Here is a 24,878-nt window from a genome sequence, read left to right as displayed (position 1 = left end):
TCCATTACAATTCCTCGCAGTCCCTCCTCCAAAGCAAATCTTGCATTAATGAGACTATGGTTAATTTCTGAGATTTTCAAGATGTGTGAAGGTACCTCTAATGCCAAACAAACACACACTCACCCACCCACACCCAACACTGTATGATTTCTGGATTATTAGCAAACTGGAGGATTGGCAGCTAAAGCCTATTATATGCAGTCGAAGCACACACAGGAATTTGCACTCCATTTTTATTTATTTGGGGTTGGGGGAGGGAATGGAAAAAGTGAAATGGGCCTGAAGACAATGCCCCACACTGCAAAGAAAACAAGTCATTCTGCTCTCCACAGAACTCTCTCCTTCAGAATGCTGAAACACGCCAACACACTGCTGTACCTGTACAAAATGCTGTAGTGACTGTCACTGCTTAGGGTGTTATGATCAGGACCTTTCCAAGTTACTGAAGCTTTTGGGCGACCACAGACTTTACACCTAAAAACGATGGTCTCTCCTGTCTCACATGTGACCTCACCCAATGGTATTATAAACTCTGGGGGAACTGGAAAAGGAAAAGAAATTACAATAAGTGGACTGAAGTTACCCCCCTTTCATCTTGCCCTCCCATCATTCCAAGATAAAGCCCTGTATTTACAAGTTTGGGGCCTTTCCCTCTCCACTTGAAATACTTATTCCACGTGTCCAATTGAAGCCTATAGTGTTAAGGAGGTTAGACCAAGCAACTGGGACTCCGCAGAGTTCTAATCCTTGTCACCCATTCTCTGCATGAACTTGGGCAAAACGTTTTGCCCTTCTTATGCCTGATGCTACCCACAAAGATCTAACTGAAAACTAAACACTATCTGAGGTGAGTTTCCTGAGTAAATGCTATAGCGAGTGATCTAAATGGATGTGCTGAGGTTTTGGTTTTTTTTTTTTTTTTTTTTTTAAATAAGTGTTAGCACATGTAACTCCATTCATCTGAAACCAAGTCCAATCTAATGGCAGGATGAGCCTGAGTAACCCCAAGGGATGAGAAGGTTACTCACCTTGTGCAGTGACTGAGGTTCTTCGAGATGGTTGTCCCTGTGGGTGCTTCACTTTAGGTGCCTTGGTGCCCCGCACTTCTAGTCGGAGACTTGTGGTAGTGGTGCCCTGGTTGGTCGTGCATGTGCGGCAGCCAGCTTGCGCCGCTCTGAGTGGCTACCCCATGAGCGCAGCCAACTGCCACTCAGTTCCTTCCCTACCCCAGAGGATGAAGCTGGCACTCTGAGGCAGAGGGGAGGAGGGTGGGTAATGCAGCGCCCACAGGGAAAACCATCTCGAAGAACATCAGTTACTGCACAAGGTGAGTAACCTTCTCTTCTTCTTCGAGGAGTGTCGCTGTGGGTGCTCCATTTTAGGTGACTGAAGTGCTGTGCCCCTTGGTAGAGAGGAGGGGCTTCAGAGTTGATGTATGTACGGTAGAGAGCACCGCTAGACCGAAGTGAGCGTCTGCAGCTGACTGCTGTTCCAGGGCATAGTGTGTGGTGAAAGTATGGTGCGATGCCCAGATAGCTGCTTTACAAATATCAGTGATAGATACATGTCTGAGAAAGGCTATGGATGTGAACATAGCTCTAATGGAGTGTGTGCGAAGTCCAGAAGGACTTTGCACATTGTAATTTTGGCACCATAGTTTCATACAATTAAAGATCTATTTAGAAAGTCTCTATTTAGAAATGGTTTGGCCTCTTGATCGTTCTGTTGTGGATATGAATAGCCTGGATGATTTTCTGAATGTTTTTTTTCTCTCTTCATAGAATGCCAGAGCTCTGCGGATGTTTAGTGTGTGAAGGGATGCCTCCCTGTTTTTGGCATGTGGCTTGGGAAAGAATACAGGTAAGTAAATGGGTTCATTGAGATGGAAAAGGGAGGCAACCTTGGGTATGAATTTAGGGTGTGGGAGTAAGATGACTGTCCTTAAGGAATGTGGTATAAGACGGGTGAGCCATTAGGACACCCAACTCTCCCACTCTTCGTGCTGATGCAATAGCTACTAAAAAGGCGACCTTCATGGATAAGTGTAGGAATGAGCAGGTCACTAGTGGTTCAAAGAGTTTGCCCATGAGGGCATAGAGAACAAGGTTGAGGTCCCACATAGGGGTCGGGTCTGTTAATGTGGGGTAAGTGTTCTCTATACTCTTGAGAAAGCACTTAGTCAGTGGATGGGTGAAGACCATGAGTCCGTCCACCTTGTCATGAAAGCTGGTGATGGCTGATAAATGCACTCTGAGTGAGCTAGTCAAGAGGCCAGATTTTTTGAGTGTGAATATGTAATCAAGGATAGTGGTTAACAGGGCCAATTGTGGAATGATTTGCTTGTCTTGGCACCAGATAGAGAATCTTTTCCACTTGTGTGTGTATGTTTTTCATGTGGAGAGATGTCGGCTGTTAAGTAAAATGTCTTGGACCTCCTTGGAACAGCATGTTTCGAGTTCTGTCATCTCTGGATTAGCCATGCATTGAGACGAAGTGCTGGAATGTTGGGGTGACGGAGGCGTCCTGTATCCTGTGTCAGTAGGTGAGGCAGGAGGGGATGAGTTCATGATCTGACAGCCATTGAGGTCAGGTATGAGAACCATGTTTGTCTGGGCCATGTTGGTGCAATCAAGATGACTCTGGATTTGTCTTGTCTGATCTTGTGAAGGACATGACTCAACAGGGGTGTCAGGGGGAAGGTGTAAAGGAGTGGGGCCTCCCATCTGATGAGGAAGGCGTCTCTGAGAGAGTTGTGTCCCAGTCCCACTCAGGGACAGTATTGTGGGCATTTGGCATTGTGGGTCATGGCAAAAAGGTCTATTAAGGGGAATCCCCATTGTTAGAATATAATTTGTGGGTCTAGTTCCCACTCGTGTGTTCGTGAGAAATTCCTGCTGAGGTCATCTGCTGTGGCATTCTGGTTTCCAGGTAGGTAGGATGCCATGATGTGTATGTTGTTGGAGGTGCACCATTGCCGGCGGACTGCTTCTGTGTAGAGCAGGTAAGATCGGGCCCCTCCTTGGTGAGTTATATAAAACGTAGTCGCCACGTTGTCTGTGAAAATCTGGACAGTTTTGTTGCAGATCAAGGGGAGAAAGTGATGGCAGGTGTTTGGAACTGCTTGGAGCTCCAGTAGATTTATGTGGAGATTTGACTCCTCTAGGGACCATCGGCCCTGTATGGTGCTCTCTGCTAAGTGTGCCCCCATCCTACCAGACAGGCGTCTGTGGTGTTAGTGACTGATGGGGTTTCCCTTTGGCAGGGAAGGCCTGAGCAGACATTTGTTTGTTTTGTCCACCATCTGAGCATGTCTTTCACTCTGCTGGGCATTGTAAGCCATCTGTTGATTGAGTGTCTGTGAGGAATGTATACAGTGCATAGCCAGGTTTGTAGACCTTTCATATGCAGCCTGGCACATTTCACTACAAATGTAGTAGCTGAGATGTGTCCAAGAAGTTGTAGGCACGTTCTGGAGGATGTTTGTGGGCTGTGTCTTACTACTGTGATTAGGTTTGTTAAGGCAAGAAACCATTGTTGGGGAAGCCGTGCTGATGCCATGACACAGTTGAGGTGTGCCCCAATAAAGTCCAGTTGTTGGGTTGAGGTCAGGGTGGATTTCGGTAGGTTGGTTTGTAAATAGGGTTACAGTGGTGTGAGTGGCATGAACTGTCTCGTCATTTGTCAGTGCTTTTAAGAAGGTAGTCATCTAGACAGGGAATATGGTTGCACCCTGCTTGCAAAGATGTGCTGCTGCAATGGCCAGTACTTTGGAAAAAACCCTGGGAGTCGTAGAGAGGCTGAAGGGAATTACCTTGTATTGGTAGTGTAGGTTGCCCCGAATGAATCATAGGAATCTCCGGTGCGCCAGGTGGATAGTGACGTGAAAGTAAACATCCTGTAGGTCGAGGGCCGAGAGCCAATCTCCTTTTTGCAATGCCAGATTTATGGTTGCTAGGGTTACCATCTTGAAGTGCTGTGTTCTCACGAACTTGTTCAGTTTGCCTAAGTCCAGAATGGGCCTCCATCCACCTGTTTTCTTTAGAGTGAGAAAGTAATGAGAGTAGAACCCCCAACCCCTGTGCTGAACTGGTACTGGATCCACAGCATCTAACTGCAGGAGATGATGTATTTCCTGCTGTAACAGGTACTCGTGAGATGGGTCCCTGAAGAGGGATGGGGAAGGAAGGTGGGTAGGTGGAATGGAAAGAAAGGGGATGGAATACCTCTTCTGTGTAATTTCCAGAACTCACTTGTCTGTGGTGATGGTTCTCCAGACTGGGTAAAAGGGTGTAACGTGGTCCTCAAATGGGCTGGAAATTAGAGGTAACTCTGGAAGTGGAGAATGTGGGGTTCTCGTGTCCTTGACCAACACTTCAAAATGTTTGCCTAGAAGTGGATGGCTGAGACACAGATAACTCCTCCTGCGTTTGATGGAGTCTTGTCTGGTACTGCTTGTGGCATTAATCATAAAGTCATTGAGGCTGAGTGTATGGGGCAGGATGGAATCGTTGATTGTAGAATCTGCCCTGTTTCTTTCTTGTTCGCAGGGATACAGATTCCAAGTGTTTTTTGTGTCGCATGGGAGTCCTTCAGGGTGTGTAAGGAGAAGTTTGTGAGCTCTGCAAACAATTTTTGCCCCTCAAAAGATAAGTCCTCTACTGTCACCTGAACTTCCCTGGGGAAGCCGGAGAAATGGAGCCATGAAGCCCTCCGCATGACAATGGATGGCAATGGAGTGAGGTGCCGTGTCAGCAGAATCTAGAGAAGCCTGCAGGGCAGTTTTGGCAATGAGGAAACATTCTGCTGTATTGGCTTTATATTGTTCTTATTTGTTAGCTGGGATTTGGTCAATAAAAGATGACATCTGAGAAAAAAAATGTGTGTATACTTGGCCAGTAATGCAGAATAGTTTGCTATGCGAAACTGGAGGGATACCGATGAATAGGCTTTCCTGCTGAAGAGGTCTAGGCATTTCCAATCTTTATTATAGGGGGTGGTTTCAATTTGATGTTCTTCCCCCTTTGATTAACTGCCTCTACCACCAATGAGTTTGCAGTAGGGTTGGTAAACAAAAACTCAGCTCCTTTAGCAGACACATACAAGAAGGTGGGGCCGTGGCTGAAGTCTGCCATACGGTTTTTGCTGGTGCCATGATGGCAGCATAAATGGGTAGTGCTATCTTGGCTGACGGAGAAACTTGCAATATATCTGTCAGCTTATGTTGAGTCTCTGGTAATTCAGCCAATGAGATGTCTAGTGAATCAGCTACTCTTAAACAAATCCTGAAAGGATTTGAAGTCATCTCCCAATGTGGGGTGGGAGGTGCGGGGAGGCGGCATTATTGTTTCGCCTGGAGACAAAGTCGGGATGTAGGTAGGTGGGAGAGTGTCGCCCGCCGGCCTGTCCACAGATTCTTCAGCTTCCTCCTCCAGCAGTTCTGGGGAAGCTGGAGCAGATGGAGGTGATCACTGTGTCCTGGATAGATTGGATGGCTGGGTGTTCTGGGCTCTGTATAATGCCCAGGGGTCCCAGTATGCCCACGGCGATGGGAAGGCCATGGGAGGGGACACCCATTGTGGGGGTTGCCAACCCACACCCTGGGGCCGAGCGGGTCCAGGTTTAGGAGAGGGGTGATGAGGTATGCCCACTCCTGTCTCCACTTCCTCCTTTTCATCAGTGGAGAGAGGAGGGGCCGAGCTAGCAAGTGTAGTGATAAAGCTTGGCCCTGACTCTGGCCGGGGTGCCATCGGCGCCAAAGAGCGGGTGGAAGCAATGAAGAGGTTTGCATGGCTGACAGACTGTTGCGGTACTGGGAGACTCAGTGCTGGCAGCGCAGGCAAGCTCAGGGTGGGAACCAGAGGGAGCATTGTTGGTGCCGCAGACTTGTCATATTGTATTGGTGAAGCAGGCACCACAGTGCTGCTCTGTGCCTGAGGTTTCTGTTCCCTCAGTGCCGAGCTATAAGGCTTAGTTTTGCCGCTATGAGAGCGAGACCATATAGGGTCTCGGTACGTCCCTCAGGATGTTTCGGTACCGGATGGTCCTGGTGCCTTGCGGTCTGGCGCTTTGGGTGCTGTTGATATGGGGCAGTTTTTGCGGTCGGGGATTGCTTTTTTGGAGGTGAATCCCGGCATGGTGAGGAGTGAGATCACTTTTTTGTGGATTTGGTAGGACCAGGGTCCTTAGCAGCTATTTTTGAAGAGGACCCCATATCTCAGGCAGCTGCAGGTGAGGACTGGCGAGGAGGTGTTCCAGACTAAGGGTGGGACGGATCTCCTCCTCATTAAAAGTTTTAATTGGAGGTCTCTGGCCTTTCTTGTCCACACTGAGTTTCTTGCACTGGGGACACTTTTGGGTAATGTGCATCTCCCCCAGGCAACGGATACACTGCGAGTGGCCACCTGTCACTGGTATTGAGAGTCTGCAGGTCAGACAGCACTTGAAACCTGGAGAGCCAGGCATGTTTGAGAGGCTAGCTGAATGAAGAATGGGAATAGTCCCAGTCTAATGCCTCTTCAGTGGCTTCCCACCAGTGGTGGGGAGAAAAATGGGAAAGTGGTTTGTTTGTTTTTTAAAATGTGAAAAATGAACGGAGAGATAAACAATGAGGAAAATTAATGAGAAAAGAGCAGAGATTAAAGGAACATGAGAGTAGATAAGGGCGCTGCTGTCATTCCGACCAAAGCCAAGGGCAGTAGAGAAGGAACTGGGTGGTGGTTGGCTGCACGCATGGGGCAGCTGTTCGGAATGGTGCAAGATGACTGTCGCGCGTGTGCGGCCAACGTGGGCACTGCTACCACAAGTCTCCGACTAGAAATGCAGGGCACCAAGACACCTAAAGTGGAGCACCCACAGGGACACTCCTCAAAGAAGAAACCTAAAGGTACCTACGAAATTATGTTCTCTTCAAGATCTGGGCCTTGCCAGAGCAATTCATGTATTCATCAACTCACAACTGGATTATTGGATGGTGTTTATATTTGAAGATCACTCAGAAGCCAGAGCTGATGCAGAATGCTCTACTCAATCCAATATGTGGATGTTAGCAAAGTTCAGCAAACACACAGGTTTTCTGTTTACTTGAAGGTCAGATCAGCCCTTGCATTTGAGGTGCTCTTGTTAACATTCCCTAGATTTGAAGGTGAGGGAATGGAGGCATGGCATTCTTGGGGGAAGGTTCTCAATTCTAGATCTTGTTTTCCTCCCATGCCCAACAGCGCCAGGATTTTACTGGCCTTCTGTGTTAAATACAAGACCCATCTCTTTTTTCAGGCGCAAGCCTTATTGGGTAGGGAGAGGAAAGGAGTGGGTGGGAATCTGTTAGCAGTGGTGTCTTTGCCCATTTCTTAAAGGTATGTTATACAGTACAATATGTATTTGTTGTTATTTAATTGTGGATATATGTTCAAAGTTCCAAGATAATACCACAGCACATACTTCATGGATTGCCTCCCTTCCCCAAAAAACCTTCAAGCTTTTAAGATACAACACAGTCAATTCCTGATGTGTGTCACATCAAGCGACTATTTTTGGTGATGAAGCAATAAGGAGTGGTTTCTCCTACACTCAAAAGTCCCATCAGCAGATACAATGCAAAGTATGTTTTCCTCAAAATACAGTTATGGCTTTTAATTCTTAATTTTAATAATGGCTTTTAATGGCTTTTAATAATGGCAGTTATGGCTTTTAATTATTAGAACAACTTACCGTCATAAATGTAGTTGGGGTTGAGAAGCTGAAAATGAGAGAAAGTGAATTAATTATTTCTTTCAAGTAACATTCTTAAAACCAGTATTATTTCCAATGGTCTAAAATGAAAACCATTTAGCACGGTGATGGGTTTTAGTCAGACCCACAAAAGCAAAGAAGCAGCTGCAACTCAGTGTTTTGGCACCCATACCAATCTCCCCATATTCACTTTGGAATGGCACCACAACCCCAAACTGGAGGATCACTTCTACATGCTCTGAATTTGGAGAAACAACATCAAGAACCACACATACCTGAGCCAAATTCCTCCTTGGTCTAATGCCACTCAGACCAATGCTGTTACACAAGAGACGAATTTGACCTATTATTTTAACTTACCCCACAGGATCATTTTTGAAATACCATATCCTTGTAGCATTTACCTTCACGGAAACCTTGTTGGCAAGTCCTTCTCGGGATTTGCGATAACCATTTTCTAGCTTGCCTTCCCTTTTGCCGTCTTTATCTTTTTTCTCAGATTTCTTCCTTAAACGGAGTGCTGTGTGCCAAGATGTTGACTTCCTGAAGGCAGAACATTAACATTTTGTTCAACTCTTTTGAGCCCTCAGCAGGGCATTGTGCTGTTTAACTTCACTTGCATTGGAAAATTTTAATGTTTGTAAATATCTAAGAGAAAAGATTGCAGAGTCCAGTCCTGTTGAGTATGGGAGCTGTAAAGGCAACTCATAAAATATCTTCAAGAAATCTTAGATTTCCTGGGGACCCTTTCATGCTAGAAGTATCAATTTTGATCTCAGAGTATTTCTGCAAAAAAGTTACAAAATTAAAGGATGCAGGGTAAGTACAAGAGACATTTTGCTTTTGTTTAAAACTGTAGCCAAAATGAAAGGCTCAATGAGAAGCATTGTAATGTATGGAATCTTACCCATGAAGCTAAGCCTTTCATAAAATCATGGAAACTGTCAGTCAAACACAGCAATGGCCTATCAGTCCTGTCTCTAACCACAGACACCGACTTTTCAAAGCGATGGGGGGTGCTCGACCCCGGCTCCACCACTCGAGTGTGCCACGTCCTTGCTCCTTTCCCCCAGCCTCCTAAACACCACGAAACAGCTGTTCATGGCAGGCGGGAAGCACTCATTTGTGGAGCCCACTGGTGGGCCAGAGGTGCTGGGGGGAGCCGATCGGTGGGCTGCAGGTGGCTGCTCAGCACCCGCCATTTTTTCCCTGTGTTGCTCCAAGGCTGGAGCACCCATGGAGTTGGTGCCTATGTCTCCAATACTGACCAATGACAAATGTTTCAGATACAAACATAACCCCCCCATAAATTATCCAATTTTCCAATACTACAGTATGGGGAGAAATATACTTTCATGCCAACAACCACCTTTGTCCTTTAAAGCATAAGAACTAGCAGCCCCAATAATCTCATTTTAATTGGTGTAACTACAGTTTATTATTCTTATTAATAGAAATACCTAATCCTTAATAAATTATTCCATTTAAAGTTTGCCTTAATTTCCATTCCAGCTCTCTTGATTCTTTTATTATGGGAAAGGTTAAGTCTGAGTGTACAATTAGCCTTCTCTCAATAACATTAGGTATCATTTCAGGAAAGCTCAACAGCATTTGTAATAAAGAAAACACCTGCTTGGTTTCTTAAACATTTCTATCATAGAAAATATCCAACCTATAAATCAGTTTTACAGACACCAAGACACACCAGATATCTTCCAGGACTTCATCACACATGATGTCCATTTCCTTCTGGAAGTTCACATAAACTTTTAGTTTAGAAAGCTCAAATCCTGATTTAATTGTAAACCTTTTTACAAAATGCTCAAGTAACATAAAACATGTGCAAACCCTCTTCTCTTCTGAAGAAATCCAGACACTCACTTGATTGTTCCATCATGGTTGTCAATGATGACTGCACTGGTATGCCCCAAGACATAGCCGGGAATCCAGCCCTCGGCTGCAGGGCACTGGTCAGTGGCGGCTCTGAACACCAAAAACATGTTCTGTTGGTTGCTGGCTAGAATTTGCACGACCTCTCCTTGGTAGACATTTATCTCATCCTCCTTCACTGCCGTGTAATCATGTGTCACCAGCATGGTGGAGATATTGCTACTGCTGCTACTTTCACTCTGTAGTATTAATGGGGTAGGGACAGAGAAGAGAGGGGAAAAAATGGGATCAAGTTTAGAGCTCACACACAGGACACTTAAAATTACATTGTACTGCGACACTAAACAATGTGTAGTCCAAGGAGTTTATCCTTCTTTTTGCACATGCCTGGTGGTCTACTGTGTCTTTGTCATTTACACAAATAAAACATACTATCACCTGCCATTACAGAAAGCTGGTGAAGAAATGAGGATTTACCCCTAGATTTGCTACTTTTATTTATTATTCTACGGATCCCAATTTTATTGAAGCTTCATGACACCCCCTTTTACTACCTACAAAAGCAAACTACAGTATATTGGATTATCCATTAGGAGGCATTATAAATCACAATTTGAAAGAGACCAAAAATTAAGGCTAATCAAAGCTGGGAAATTCAGCATTGCAGCAGATGATCATTCTCACTTTGCTTCATTTGTTGGATCTCAGGACAGTAGCTCAATCTTGCCTATTACGCATAATAAGGTACAAAAGGGCAAAAATAATTGGCTTTTGTTATTGTTTGGGCATATGCTTTTGTGGGTAAAAAACCCACTTCTTCAAATGCATGGATCCACTACAGGCATCTGAAGAAGTGGGTTTTTTACCCACAAAAGCTTATGCCCAAATAAATCTGTTAGTCTTTAATGTGCCACCAGACTCCTCGTTGTTTTTGTGGATACAGACTAACAGCTACCCCTCTGATAGTTTAGTTTGTGTGGGTTTTTTATTCTTTATTTTTAAATGTGTAGGATGAGATAAATTACCTACTTTTTAGGTTTTTGTTATTTTTTTTAAACCCTCTCCCTTGCGCTTCCCCCCCCCCCCAAAATAGAGCATTAATCGATCCATTTATAGCTATCCTTTTTCTCATATTCTATCAGTAAGTACAACCATTAGAAGCAAATGTAGTTACAAGCATGGACTAAACATTGTATGGGTATACCTGAATTTTTTGCCTTTCTCCTTAATAAGCATTGGTAACAAATGTAATGACTGATCAATAAACTCAGATGATGTGAATCACACTATCAAAGTTTTTCAGCCAAGAAAAGTTACCTGTCCTGACAGTGGTCCCACCTGAAAAATCAGGTTTAGCTATTTCCTCTTGTGACTACCTTATGCTTGCTTCTGAAGTTTAATGAAAGTCAACATACAATTTCTCATCAGACTAACAAACCAACTCCACACAGCTTGGCCCTGAACCATCCAGTTCCCTTAGGAAGGAGTTAAAAGTGAGCCAACCTGTAAACTGGGGGACTGAATGATTCCAGAGAATAACAATGTGGCGTTAAGTGTTGCTGCTCTGAATATATCTTAAGTCAATGACTATTATCACTACCACCACCCAATGGCTGGTCAATAGCTCAAAGACATTAAGCTGATGGTGAAAAGTCCCCAACAGAAAATGCACCCTGTGCTGGCAGTCTCAGTAGAGAGGGCAAGAATTCAACTGTCTCCCCATTATTAAGCCACTCCTAGCTGATCATCAATACAAGCAGTCTATGTCCTGAAATAAGGAAATTTCATTTTCACCTGTAAGTGAAAGTGAAAATGAAAATGGGCCACAATCTGCTCAATTACATCAATATGAAGTTTCTTCAGATTTACACCAGTGTAAATGATAGTTTGGCCCAGTGTTTAATATGTGGTCGTGGTCAGAAGAGTAAAGCCTGCTCGAATGGCACCTTCTTACTCAACACAACTGCTCCTGATGTATATTCTGAGTTATCATTGTAGGCAGCATGGTCCCACGCACAGTGCACTGGGCTGGGAGTTCTATTCCTGGCTCTTCCATCTACCAGCTGTGCGACTGTGAGCATGTCACCACACCTCTCAGTACTGCTGTTTCTCCTAATACTTTTGTGTGTGTGTCGTCTATTTTGAATTCAAGTTATTAGGGGTAGGAATTCTCTCTGATTATGTGTTGGCACAGTACCTAGCACAGTGGGGTCTTTAGACACTACTTAAATATCTTTGTATTACCTGTAATACTGCTCTGGTGATTAAAGTAAGTATGTACTGCATTTCAATCCCAGTATCATGACACAGCGCAAACAGCTCTGGGTGAGGGAACAGGATTTTATTCTGGGCTGCATACCCCAATAAGATAATTAACTAAATTCAAGTTAACTGACTTTGTATTACAGTTAACAATACTCAAGTCAAAAAGAACCCAGGCTGACTCCCTCACCCTAGGGAGAGCCAATGGTCCCTGTAAACAGCATGTCTGAGGAGGGAGCATCTGCAAACTGCCTGCCTGGCCTGGGAGTGTGCACAGCCAGCCATCCAGCCAGAGAAAGGGCACGTCAAGACATACAAATCCTGTTAGCAGCTTCCTTAATACCAGTAGGGAGCATCTTCAATTTTTTATGCCAGCCTACGAATGTGCCCATCATATCTACGAAGGCAGGGAGATTCATCTAATTTCCAAGCAAGTCAATATATGAGCACAAATGCAGCCCCAGTAGGGAGAATCCACAAATTTCCAACATGGTCAGATTCATAGATTCCAAAGCCACAAGGGACCATTATGATCATCCATGGAACACAGGCCAGAGAACTTTCCCAGAATAATTTCTAGAGCATATAATTTCGAAAAACATCCAATCTTAATTTAAAAATTGTCCATGATTGAGAATCCACCAAAACCCTGGTAAATTGTTCCAAATGTTAGCTTCCCTCACTGTTAAAAATATACGCCTTAATTCCGTTCTGAATTTGTTTAGCTTCAACTTCCAGTCACTGAACTGTATTATACTTTTCTCTGCTAGACTGAAGAGCCAATTATCAAATATTTGTTCCCCATGAAGGTACATACAGACTGTAATCAAGTCACCCCTCAAACCTTCTCTTTGTTAAACTAAATAGATTGAGTCCCTCGAGTCTATCTCTATCAGCATGTTTTCTGACCCTTTAACTATTCTTGTGACTCTTCTGTAAACTCCAATTTATCAATATCCTTGAGTTGTTTTCTGGCAGCGGCTGCACCAGTGGAAAGTACAGAAGTAAAATAATCTCTCTACTCCTACTCAAGATTACCTAGTTATCATCCTCAACTCTGCTGACCATAGATTTCTCCATATGTCCTTTTGCTTCTCTTATCAATCTTCTGTAATTCCTAATTTCTGATTTATATTCATTACTATCAACTTCCCCTTTCTTCCATTTGCTATATATTATTTTTAAATTTTTATAGCTGCCTTCACTCCCCTTCTGTACCAGATAGTTTCTTTTTCCTTTTTAACCAATATGGGAATCTAGTTACATGTTCTTAAACAATTCCCAATTATCATTCACATATTTCTGATTAAATTCTGCCTCCCAGCTGATTTGGCTTGTAATTGTTTTCAGCTTTGTGAAACTGGGACTATTAAAGCATCAAGTACACATTTATTAGTGATCTGGACTTTATTCTGTTTGCATATTATAAATGTGATCAAGTCATGATCATTTGTATCTAAGTTACCTCTAATTTTTAGTTCTGTGATCAGTTCCTCTTTATCTGCCAAGAAAAGGTCTTATATAGAATTTCCCCATGTTGGATGCAACACTTTTTGAGTTAGGAGACTGTCATAATATTTAGAAATTCCAGGGATGTTTTAAAACTGACAGCAATACACCTCCAGAATATGTCACTTAAATGGAAGTCCCCATGATCATGCAGCTTTTTTTCCTATCCATTTATAATGGATGTGCAAGAAGCCGGCCATCCTGTTTGAGGGTCTGCAGCAGACACCAACTGATACCCCATCTTGTGCTTTATCTGATAAGACATTGCTCCATAAGCATTCAAGATCATTTTCTCTTGAGTTATCAGTGACTCAGAAACAGGTAATGCCATTTTTGACATAAAGTGTCATTCCCAGTCTCCTTTTGCCTGTTTGCACCTTCCTAAATATGTTATAACCATTAATTTTAACATTCCAAACATGTGAATCATTCCACCAGAACTACTTGCAAACTGCTAGTACTGTCAGGGAAACTGCACAGCAATCTAGCCCAAGAAGGGAAAACCTGCAAAGTACCATGTCCCCACTACTTTTTCCCCATAATCCAAGCACTGTGTACCGTAAAAACTTAATCAAGAATTATTTCCACATACTTGACAATCCAAAATATAGAAGATTTCTACTTAGTAGAAATAGTAGAATAGGTGTTTCTCACAGCTCTTACAAGAGCCAGACTAGAAGGTTCATTTCATGTGTTTTTCAGGGTTTCCCCCTTTTCAGTTATGAAACAGAAACACATGCATAAGTGAGTGCATGTGTATGTATATTTTTACACATCATTTAACTACATCTATATATGTGTGTGTAAAAATGTACAAACACACATCCACAAAGGAATACATCAAATTTAAGGACAAACCTTCACAGCTCATTTTCTCCAATTAGTAGATCACAGAGTGAAGTCACTAAGTTAAAATATGTGACATCACCTTGTATTACGACAGAAAGTGACATTATACATGTAAAATTAAGACCTACCTCTATAATCAAGCTAAAAAAGAGAAGGTGAGTTGTGAGGGAGAAGGCATATTCAGATACTGTTGGCTATTGTAGAAAGCAAACACAGAAATTATAGCCTCCCTTTCAAGTTTGCATGAATGTCTCTGTTCAAAATATGGAATTTTAATAATTGATTTAAAGACTTATATATATGGGAATGACAGAAGAAATTGGTGTTTATTGCTTTAGTATACATAAAAATATCTTATCTTATTAATGCGCTATTCATTTATTGAAAAGACATCTATTTACCCTAGATATCACATTAACATAACATTCTGCTAGACTAAAGAAAAAGATAAAGGCAAGACAAAGCCAAACCAAATGAAAATTAGAAAGGAGACCGGATCAAATACAAAAGAATACATGCAAAGCACAATTTTTTTCCTCTAAGGCTATTACAAAGGTAAGTGTAATAACTAAAACATCGAGAGAGAGCTCTATATGTTAAACAATTCTACCAAGAAGTGCATGCGTTTAAAAAAGTATTGCAGGTTAGGTGATTTGCAATTGGTATTGTGTAGGAGCTGTGACAGGTACTGAAAAAACAAACACTTGTGAATACAACACTTAGTGAGGGAAAACCAAATGCTGGTAAAAGGCATGGTGACATGCCTATCACATTCACAGTGAGTGACATTCATTTGTTGTGCATTAAATTTGCACATGCCCCATGACCGCTATGTTGCGTTTCCTGCTGGACATCAGTAGAGGATATGGATTCTGTTAACCCTTTTTTCCCCACACACAAAAAAGTGCAGACTAAAAGGTTGAATCTCCAGATGCCCTAACACAGTTTCTTTTACATAGGGGAATAAAAGCGTGGAGTGAATATTTCCACTTTCTAACTTTTTGGGGGCTGACAGTGATAAGGGTTTTTTTTGGTTTGTGTGTTTTCAGTTGATACTTGGAAGCTTCACTGACTTGATATGGGATTTAAAGATGAGTGAAACGAATGCTGCAGTTCAATTAAGGCTGAAAGGAGTAAAATAAGGCAGCCCAGAGAGTATGACGTGGATGCCTCACCAAAGTCAAAACTATACAGGAAAAAAACAAAAAAGGGATGGATGTGTGGGGGGAAAAAGCCCCAAGACAATTGGCCAACCAGACATTTAAAAAATGCTGTTGGTGGCGCACAAACAGAGGTCAAATTCAGCATGTTAATTATCTGCCTTCGGATTAGAGACAAAAAAGCAAGGAGAGCGAGTTAGTAGGAATCAGACTAGTGATTTATGTTTTCAGCAGAGGTGGAAGTCACAACTTTGTTAGCAGTTGTGTTGTGTCTGTATGCATATCACAAGTCAGTTTTATGCATACACACACAGACATAGAATATATATTCTATTTGTTTGTGTAGAGAAGATATTGGAACAGTTGATTATTTCAGAGCAGTGCAGCACTGGAGAGCCAGAAGTTAGTATGGAGAGTGATGGTAACGCACAGAAGGGGAGCATGGGAAGGTTTTAGAAGAGCTCGCAGGACAGAGGTGCTCCGCTCTTACCCCATTACTTTGGGTGGAGTGAACTGACTGCTCGCTGGTCGAGGAGCATGTGCTCATGCGGTCTGTGTCCTTGCTGTGTGAAGAGTGGCGGTGGACCTGGCGCTGGAGGGAGTCATTGTCCCCAGGGAAAGTGAAGGAGCCAGGGCGGCTGGCAGGGGATGCTGGGATGGAGCTCCAAAAGGAGCCCTTTTGCAGGGGACTGCTGGGTGGAAAGGTTTCCTTGCCAAAAGGAGAAGGGAAAGTCGTTGAGAGAGGAGAGTTCATTGGAGAGATGGCTCCTGGCCTTGGCTTCCCGAGCGTCAGAGATCCTACGCTGCTCCTTGAGCGATTGTCCTCCGAGCTCCCACGCAATTCTTTCTGGGCTCCGTCTGCTGACCCAGAAACGTTTCCAGCTGTCTTCCTGGGGCTCTCAATAACTTTCATCTTGGGAATCTGCTCAGCTTCTTTCTCAGGACCATCCGGTTCTGCAATGGGAGGGTGCCTGGCTGGCTGGCTGAGGCCAGTCTCTAGGGATGTGCTGTGGGGTGGCAGGGAGGGATTATGAATGGACATACCTGACATCTTGTCTGCCTCTGCTTGGGCGGAGGCTGCAGAGGAGACCAGGACTGGGGAATGGTGTCTGACAGGCTGGGGGATCCGGGAGGGCCTGCTACGGCTGGAGCTGGTAATTCCGCTACAGCTGCTGGGGCCGCTGCTGTTGCTGCTGCCACCGCCACCGCTACTGTGGTTCTTCTGATACTCAATTGGTGATGTCAAGGCTGCAATTTAAAAACAGGGGAAGGAGCAGCAGGAGTGAGAAGAGGGCAGGTTAAAGCTGGATATGTTTAATACAACCTTAGAGTTTGATCACAAACAAACTTTATTCTTACACTACACCTTTAACCCACTGACCTCAAAATGCTTTACAGACATTAATGCTTCATGACATCCTTGCAAGGCAGGTTGGTGGGTAAGATTATATTCCCAAAATAGACGGGGAAGCTGCGGCAGAGGTTAAGCAATTTCTCCTAGGTCACAAGTCGGTGGCTTAGTTGTAAATACCTGCCACAACTCCCAGCTCCCAGTCCTGTGCTCTAACTACCACATCCCGTTTCCAACACATCTTCTTATGATTTTTAAATCAGTTCTTTCACAGTGAAAAAAAATCTATGTTGAGGAAGAATGAGTGATTCAAAGCTAGAAACATTAGTGTGAAGGTCAGCGAACAGACGCTTTTGAGATTTGTAGCAATTACTAGCTTTTCCTAGCTTTCTCCTAATGACACTAAATGTTACAGTACTAAATGCTGTTGAAAAAATGATGAAATAAGGCAACTGAAATACATTTATACTGTAATGTTAGGCTGTCACTTTGGTTTAGCTCTCCAAAAACTCCCATTTGTTTAAAGTGGATACATTATTTTCTCATATCAGCGGGACATTGTCATTTTTAATTCTTTCCTATAAAGCATTTTGAAATAGTTAATTACAGCCCCTACACAAGTTCAAACATTTGTTGGGAAGTGAAAACAATGGGCATGTCCCCCCCCCCGCCCCAGCTGAAAGGCCTGCCACCCCAGAAGAAAGAAATCTTTTGGAGTATTACTTAAACTAGGTCAGATGGAATATGAAGGAGAGCAAGGAGTTGGAGCATCCAGTACAGAGCCTGGGGCAGAAAGATTAACACAAATGATTTACCATTCAAAAAATTACGCTGGTTTTCCAGAATTTGGTTGATTTCATGGATCCACAGCTGGCGTACGCCTGGACTGGCAGAATGCAAAACAAAGGTCTCCAAGACATCCCCTGTTCTTGATGTTAGTGCAAATTTACAAGGATCACTGTCCACGTTTTCCTCCAGGCAAAGACAACTCACCTTAATGAAAGAGAATTTATTGTATCTATTGTATTGCCAAGATACCACCAACAGCCCTAGCCAGGAGCTCTGAGCTTCTAAAGTCTTCAAAACATTTAAGATAATGATTATTTAATGTAGTCAGGATTACTGTAAAATAAATTATTAAATGAAACTAAGGATTCATGATGGATACTTGTCATCCTTGTCACATCACTTAAGATTTCACCCAGTCACTAATAGCATCTTGCATTTCAGAAACTATGACTCAAGGTCCAACAGAAGTCAAATGTGATCCATTCCACGGTAGCACAGTGAAATTCCGTCCTCCGCTCACTCCTTCCTTTTATTTAAAATACTATAGTAGTTTTGTACTTTAATCTGTAGTCTGTAAAGATTCCACTATAAGAAAGCAACTATTTCCAAACAAGTACAAGCTGCCAAATCAGAGCAGGACTATGAAGCATAGTTTGCATCCAGAACTCAGTACAGCCATTTAGATCAACCCGTGCACATACCAATTTACCCTATTGCTCAGAAGCCCCCAGTCAGATTACTGCTGGGCATATCCAACATAACTGTGCAGCACACTACTGCTTAAGGACAGGGCTAAAATGTTTGAGGGAATCAGCCTGTGGAAGTCGAGTCATGTGATTTGACAGACGTTCTAGTCAAGATTTCAGTACTGTTGGCAAGTATTCACATTTGGTTTGGGCTGAGATTTCTTGGGGAATAATACTTTCAAGTTACTGCCTTCAAGCTTTAAGATATAGACATGTTACTATAAGGGCAGGTATTGCAATTATCTGTGATAAGATGTGAACACAGAGTTGAGACAGCCCCTTAGTGTAGGGCATATCAAGTTACAATGAGTACATCTATATTACTGTATTTAAGGCAGAAGTCGTCAGAAAGCCGGCATGAAAAGATTTTTTATGTGCTGTCACAGCTGAGCACAGAATTGTTTGCATGTGTTTTTAGTAGTGAGCTTAATGCTACCATTCTTCTAGGTTTACTGGCAAAGACATAGGTTCATGAGTTGGTAGGCCATTACCAGAAAATGATTACCTTGGTACCCCACTGTACAAACCCTACGATGCTCACAGACAACAGTTACCTTGATACTGTTTTTAAACAAGAATCCCGGCATGGAGAAACCTTTCTTTTTATCTAGTGGCTCACTGAATATGACAATCTGCTCAAACAGGAAGACCCGCCTTTCTTTGCAACGTGGCAGAAGTCCCGTGTCCTGGTCTGTGACCAGGAATGTGTCCTGCAGCAGGAGTTTACCCTGGGCTACAATTTTACCCTAAAAAACAGAAGCAGAAACAAATTCATTCAATCCATTAGTTAATTTTTCTGAACCTCTCCAAGAAATAAAACCTCATTACAAGGGTTTTTTTTTTTTTTAGTATTCAGAGTAGTTTTTATGTATGTTCACTGATTGATACATGAGAGAAAGGCACTCACTCGCTCAAAATCCCTTTTAAATCATTTGTATGCAATTGACTGACTTCTTGCAAGAAGATATTTCAAAATGATAATGTCATAATGAAAACATTTCCCACACTGGTAGTTCCTGAGGGTCAATTTTACTCATATAGGAGTCAAGCAATGCGAGAGACAAGACAGGCCATGTTTTTGAGAAGGTCGGTTAAACGATGTACCAGGCTGGCCTGCTCTTGGGCAGGGCTCACATTAAGATTCTCCTTTCCCATTTTGCATTAACACCAATAAGTAGGAGCAAAAATTTGTGTCCCAGATCGTGAGAAATGCATAAGTCATCCCAGATACAATATAAATTCATCTGGAAATATGTCATATGGAGAACAGAAATGTATGCACCATTTTAAGGAAGAAAACCAACTTACATCAAATCCTTGCAGGCGGCCAACATTCATCATGTCGTTGCACCGTTTCGGTACTATGCACATGACCTCTACAGCTCTCTGTTAAAGCCAAGGAGAGAAAATCAAAATTTAACTCTCCAGTGGTGGATTGTGTGTGTGTGTCATGGCAGGGCCTTTACAATATAGTTCAGTGTATTTAATCAGCAGGACAATTAGAGCTGAAACAGAACAGTAGTTTTATATAACCCAACTTGTTCACAAGCACTGCACTGGAAGTAAAAGAAGCGTGGAACACAAGTATGTAAGTCAATAAAGAAAATGCCAAAAGTACCTCTAGCTCTGTTGTGTCAAGGTTAGCTTTTTTAGAGTATTTGAGGAAGTCCTGTAAGAGAAAAGGGGAAATTATCTCAAGTCCGAACTGGCTCCTATTTGTGTGAGAATTACATGTTGCAAAAGATGCTCTTAAGAAAATAATAAAAATACTTAATTTTTCAAAGCCTCTTTCTGACATGCATTAGATATGTTTTTAGTGCTAAGCTTCACACCTGATTTCGGATCATTCAAGAACATTTACTGAGTCATCAATCCTCTTTGGTAGAAAGGGTCAAAAATACATTTTGCCAAAACACTCAGACAAAAGGTGCTAAAGGAATTATAAAATTTAAGAAAAAAATCAGAGGAAAATCAAACAAACTTTGCCTTCAGTTACATGGGTGCAAATCCTAAGCCCTTCCACTACACTGAAGAGTTAATGTGGATTTACACTGGTTTAAACAGTATCAGAATTTGGTCCAAGCTGTTTAGTGTGATTCAGAGAACTAAGTGAACCCAAGTTAGGAAACAAACTGAAATACAGTATTAAAAATTCTGGCTTATGTCAAGTACAAAGAGGCCCCTTCACCATTTACAATTCTACTACCCAAAAAACAAAGCCAACAGTAATAAGATTTTTCAGTTCTTCTTTAGTAAAGGTTGTTCCACTGAAAGGGTACCCAGCATCACCTCACCTTGAGTAACAATTGGTATTTCATAATTCTCTGCACTGGTTTTATTAGCAAGTCTGTGAGCTGAAGTCTGTGGCCCAGGCGCAGCTTCAAGTCCTAAAGGTTGTAAAATGAAGAGCGTTAGCTTTAAATTTTACTAGTTTTACTTGGATATAGACCAGTACTTTTACTGTCATGGAGCTAAGGCAGAGAGCAGAAACAAATTTCATCTTGAATTTGTGCTCCAAATTCTATTTTCTTGTGACAACCTTAAAAGCCATTCCTGTTTTGTTTGTATCATCTTTATTCCCAAAGTATTCCAAATTCTGCCTTTTCAAAGCTTTTCTTATAACCATGGGGCCCAGTTCTTCAGTCCTTACTTTGGATCCAAACCTGCAAAAGCTTATGCACATGAATTCAATGGTAATGCTCACATGCTTCAAGCATTTGCAGGACTGAGACCTTAAGATGGTCTCATGGGGAGAGCTAGAATGATACTATGGGCAGAGAGGCTGTGACGATGTGGGAAGGGAGCTGCTGGCAAAGCAGTCACACAAGTTCCTTTGCACTTCCTATGTCAGGGGTGGGCAAACTCCGGCCTGCGAGCTGTTTTAAGCCAGCCCGCGAGCTGCACCACGTGGCTTGGCCCTGCTCTGGCGCTCTAGCCAGGGTGCTGGGTCGGGGGCTGCATCACGCGGCTCCCAGAAGCCGCGGCATGACCTCACTCCGGCTCCTATGTGCTCTGATGTGAGCTGCAGGGGTGGTACCTGCAGATGGAGCAGCATGCAGAGCCACCTGCCCATGCCTCCCATAGAAGCTGGAGAAGGGACATGCCACTGCTTCTGGGAGACAATTGAGGTAAGCGCCGCTCGGAGCCTGCACCCCCTGAGCCTCTTCTCATGCCCCAACCCCCTACCCAAGCCCTGATCCCCCTCCTGCTCTCCAAACCCCTTGATCCCAGCCCAGAGCACTCTCCTGAACCCCAAACCTGCACCCCTTCCTGCACCCCTGCCCTAGCCCTGATCCCCCTCCCGCCCTCTGAACCCCTTGGTCCCAGCCCTGAGCACCCTCCTACACTTCAAACTCCTCATCCCCAGAGCCTGCACCCCAACCCCAATTTTGTGAGCATTCATCATACAATTTCTATTCCCTAATGTGGCCCTCGGGCCAAAAAGTTTGCTCACCCCTCCTGTCCTATGTGCTGCAGAAAGGATTTCTATCCCTGGCCACATAATCCTGTGTTGATGGACACAAAGGAATAAACCAGGGATGAGGCTTCAAAACAACCTCTCCACAGATCCAGTGTCACCAATATCTGTGCAATTACTGAAACTGCTATTTCAACTCACTGGCTGGAATAGCAACCCTCAAAAGGACCAGCAGCCCTCAAGGGGACCAGCAACCTCAAACAACTCCCATAGCCTGGCAGTGAAAGGCGGATTTTACTTTCTCAACAGCCCCTCAATTCCACCCAGCTAGAGCTCAAATACTCCTGCATTCTGGAGGGTGGAATGGATTTTATTCTTAGTTTATTCATAAAACATGCCCACAGACTTCAACAGTGCTTTTGTCAGAATCACGAGTACAGAATCAGTGTCTCAAGGAGGTTTTACCCCTAATTATGAAATGAACAGAAATTACCGTTATAATTCATATCATCTGCTTTTTAGTTTACTTATTTTTTCTACTGTCAAATTTTCTGCCTTATATAAGGCCCTCTGGGTTGATCTGTAGAACTGGCAGATCTGAACATAAGCTACTATGACAAACTTGTAAGACAAAACCTTAAGCTAAAGGTTTTGTCTTAACACCTCATGTTTTGTCTACAGTATCTGAATTTCTGATGAGTCTCAAAAATACTGTATAGCGAAATCAAATTTTGATATTTGCATCCATATTGTAATCCATCCCTCTGTCTGCATTACTGTTTAACAATAAGTATAATACATTAACAATACCTGCCTTGGCCTACCAAGAGTGAAGCTCATTCATTTGGTATCAATGAATTTAGCTCAAATTTGAATACCAGCAGCCCCCTTCTGAGGGTAGTGGTGGCGGTGCTAATCTATTTCTTAAAGAGCAACAAAATTAAAGAACAAAGAAGAACTCTCATAATTTGGAATTAAACCCAACTTCCACCCTGAAAATGTACGTTACTCTCTGAGACTTACCTCAAAAAATGTATCAATGTATTCTGAGACAATGTGCTCAGACTTTGGTTTGTTTTGGCAGTAAACTATGTACATGTGCAACCTTCTCTCCTAGGAAGAATAAACAAAAAGACACAAAGATAATGTACTGCAGTCAGAAAATAAGTGACAGGCTGAAATGGAGTATAATAAAAAAGCACATCTATCTAAATGTATATTTCTACATTAAAAGGGTCATTCTGCCTTCTGGTAGAATAAATTCTGTATCAAGAGCAAATAAGCAGGTATACTTCAAACATAACAAATCTAAGAAATTAGCCAGAAAAGAAAAATCCTCAAATAGTCTGAAGTATCTAAGAGTTACTATTAGTTGAAAACTGGATACCTCTGACCCAAAAATGTAACTGTACATGCAGAAATTATAGATCTGAACATGGTACTACACAAACATCCAAACAAATACACCTGACATTGGGACACCGAGAATGATAAAATCATGGAAAAACAGACAATTGGGTTGCATATAATACTTTGAATTCCAAAGTATTTCACAACATTAGCATATGAGATATTATTTATCTCAATTACTTCTAAGGTGCTGATTACTGTGGTATCCAAGTGTAGTGCACTATTTTAATTTCCATTTTATGGCAAGGCGGGAAGGAAAAAAAGGTGAGTGATTTGTCTAATGCGGCAGAGGAAAGCTCAGAATTAGAATTCATGAATTCCTGGCTCTGAAACTTGTACCTTTTCCTTCCAAGGTAAGTGTTAAAAGGAGATATAGGATGTTAGACTAGATCAGGGGTAGGCAACCTATGGCACTCACACTGCCCGGGTCCTGGTCACCGGTTCGGGGGGTGGGGGGGATCTCTGCATTTTAATTTAATTTTAAATGAAGCTTCTTAAACATTAAAAAAACCTTATTTACTTTACAGACAACAATAGTTTAGTTATATATTATAGACTTATAAAAAGAGACCTTCTAAAAATGTTAAAATGTATTACTGGCATGCAAAACCTTAAATCAGAGTGAATAACTGAAGACTCGGCACACCACTTCCAAAAGGTTGCCGACCCCTGGACTAGATAGAGAGCTACAAAATCAATCCTGCATAGGTCACTCAGTTCTCCCAGTGCCAAACAGATCTTTTCCACCTAGAGTTCTTATTACTCTGTAAGTATTGCATTAGGATTTGAGAGAATATTTTTTTCATCTGGTCATATGAAACTACAGCCTCCTAAAAGAGGAGCTGAGATTGAGTTGAGCGACAGGTACCCTGTTAACAATTTTCTCCGTAAGAAGGCATTGCAAACAAAAATTAGACTCCCTGTTAACCTAATTCTGTGTCTCTGCCTCTTACCCTGTGTTATTTTATTCTACTGACTTTTCACCTGTGCTGCTCCACAGATAAATCCTTTATATAGTGAGGTTAGTCACTAATAATACCAGCCATTGGCACTACCTGCTTGAAAGAGGATGTTTGTACTTACATGCTTAACGAAGAGGGATCCCAGTTTTTCTGGATCTTCAAGGCACTTCTCCAATTCTCCTAAAAAGAAGCTGAATAAAGAAGAAATCATTTAGCTTGTACCACATTATACGGCAACAGGTAATGTTAAAACAAAGTGGTGGTTGCATTCTGTGTGTCCACACTCTCTTCACTGCTGTGATCCTTGATTACTGCATGTCCTATCTGCAACTGAAGCCTATATAAAGAATATATTGCAGTGCTTCAAAGTAAGTGGCATTTTTAAGTAAAGAACAAAAAGAAACAACATAGTGATTCATCATTGCAATCCTTTTGTTTGCAAATTTCTCTTCTACTCATTCTGAATCCTTGATGTGCTCACATAACTACACTACCACTGAAATTTGAGAATAAAAACTGTTTTTGACCATTCACAGCATAGCCTCTCACTGTCAGAAGAATAGGTAAGTACCGCGCATATTACTGCATAAGATACAGGATTTTTCCTTTTCCTTAATGCATTCTTAATAGGATCAACTAAATAGTCACATTAAATGTTATCTATACAAGACAGGTGAATCCAAATGCTTGATATGTTTACATATTTATTCTGAATAGTTTCCATACAAATAACTATAGGAATAGTCTCAACTCAGAAATTATTTTTAACTGGAAAAGTGTAGGACCAGCTGCTCTTAATTTCTT

General features: G+C 42.4%; 1 protein-coding gene across 9 annotated transcripts in view; it reads right to left on the bottom strand.

Annotated features, from left to right (window-relative positions):
• The window catches only part of TRIO (trio Rho guanine nucleotide exchange factor), a 437,405-nt gene that overhangs the window by 15,462 nt on the left and 397,065 nt on the right, over positions 1-24,878 (bottom strand). For 8 of the 9 annotated variants that reach the window (XM_039521968.1, XM_039521970.1, XM_039521969.1 and 5 more), the window contains 12 exons: positions 24,196-24,265; positions 22,726-22,815; positions 20,579-20,671; positions 19,903-19,953; positions 19,593-19,670; positions 18,839-19,030; positions 17,565-17,742; positions 15,889-16,646; positions 9,610-9,857; positions 8,133-8,271; positions 7,708-7,735; positions 379-541 (listed from right to left, as the gene is read on the bottom strand). In XM_039521968.1, coding sequence (XP_039377902.1) covers positions 379-541; positions 7,708-7,735; positions 8,133-8,271; positions 9,610-9,857; positions 15,889-16,646; positions 17,565-17,742; positions 18,839-19,030; positions 19,593-19,670; positions 19,903-19,953; positions 20,579-20,671; positions 22,726-22,815; positions 24,196-24,265 — 2,088 coding nt within the window. Of the gene's footprint in view, positions 1-378; positions 542-7,707; positions 7,736-8,132; positions 8,272-9,609; positions 9,858-15,888; positions 16,647-17,564; positions 17,743-18,838; positions 19,031-19,592; positions 19,671-19,902; positions 19,954-20,578; positions 20,672-22,725; positions 22,816-24,195; positions 24,266-24,878 lie in introns of those variants that run through there. The other variant, XM_039521976.1, reaches the window with a different exon arrangement.

The sequence above is a fragment of the Mauremys reevesii genome, linkage group 2, assembly GCF_016161935.1.
Source record: "Mauremys reevesii isolate NIE-2019 linkage group 2, ASM1616193v1, whole genome shotgun sequence".
Lineage (NCBI taxonomy): Eukaryota > Metazoa > Chordata > Testudines > Geoemydidae > Mauremys > Mauremys reevesii.
Note: the sequence above shows the minus strand (reverse complement) of the source record. Positions and strands in the feature narration are given on the sequence as shown.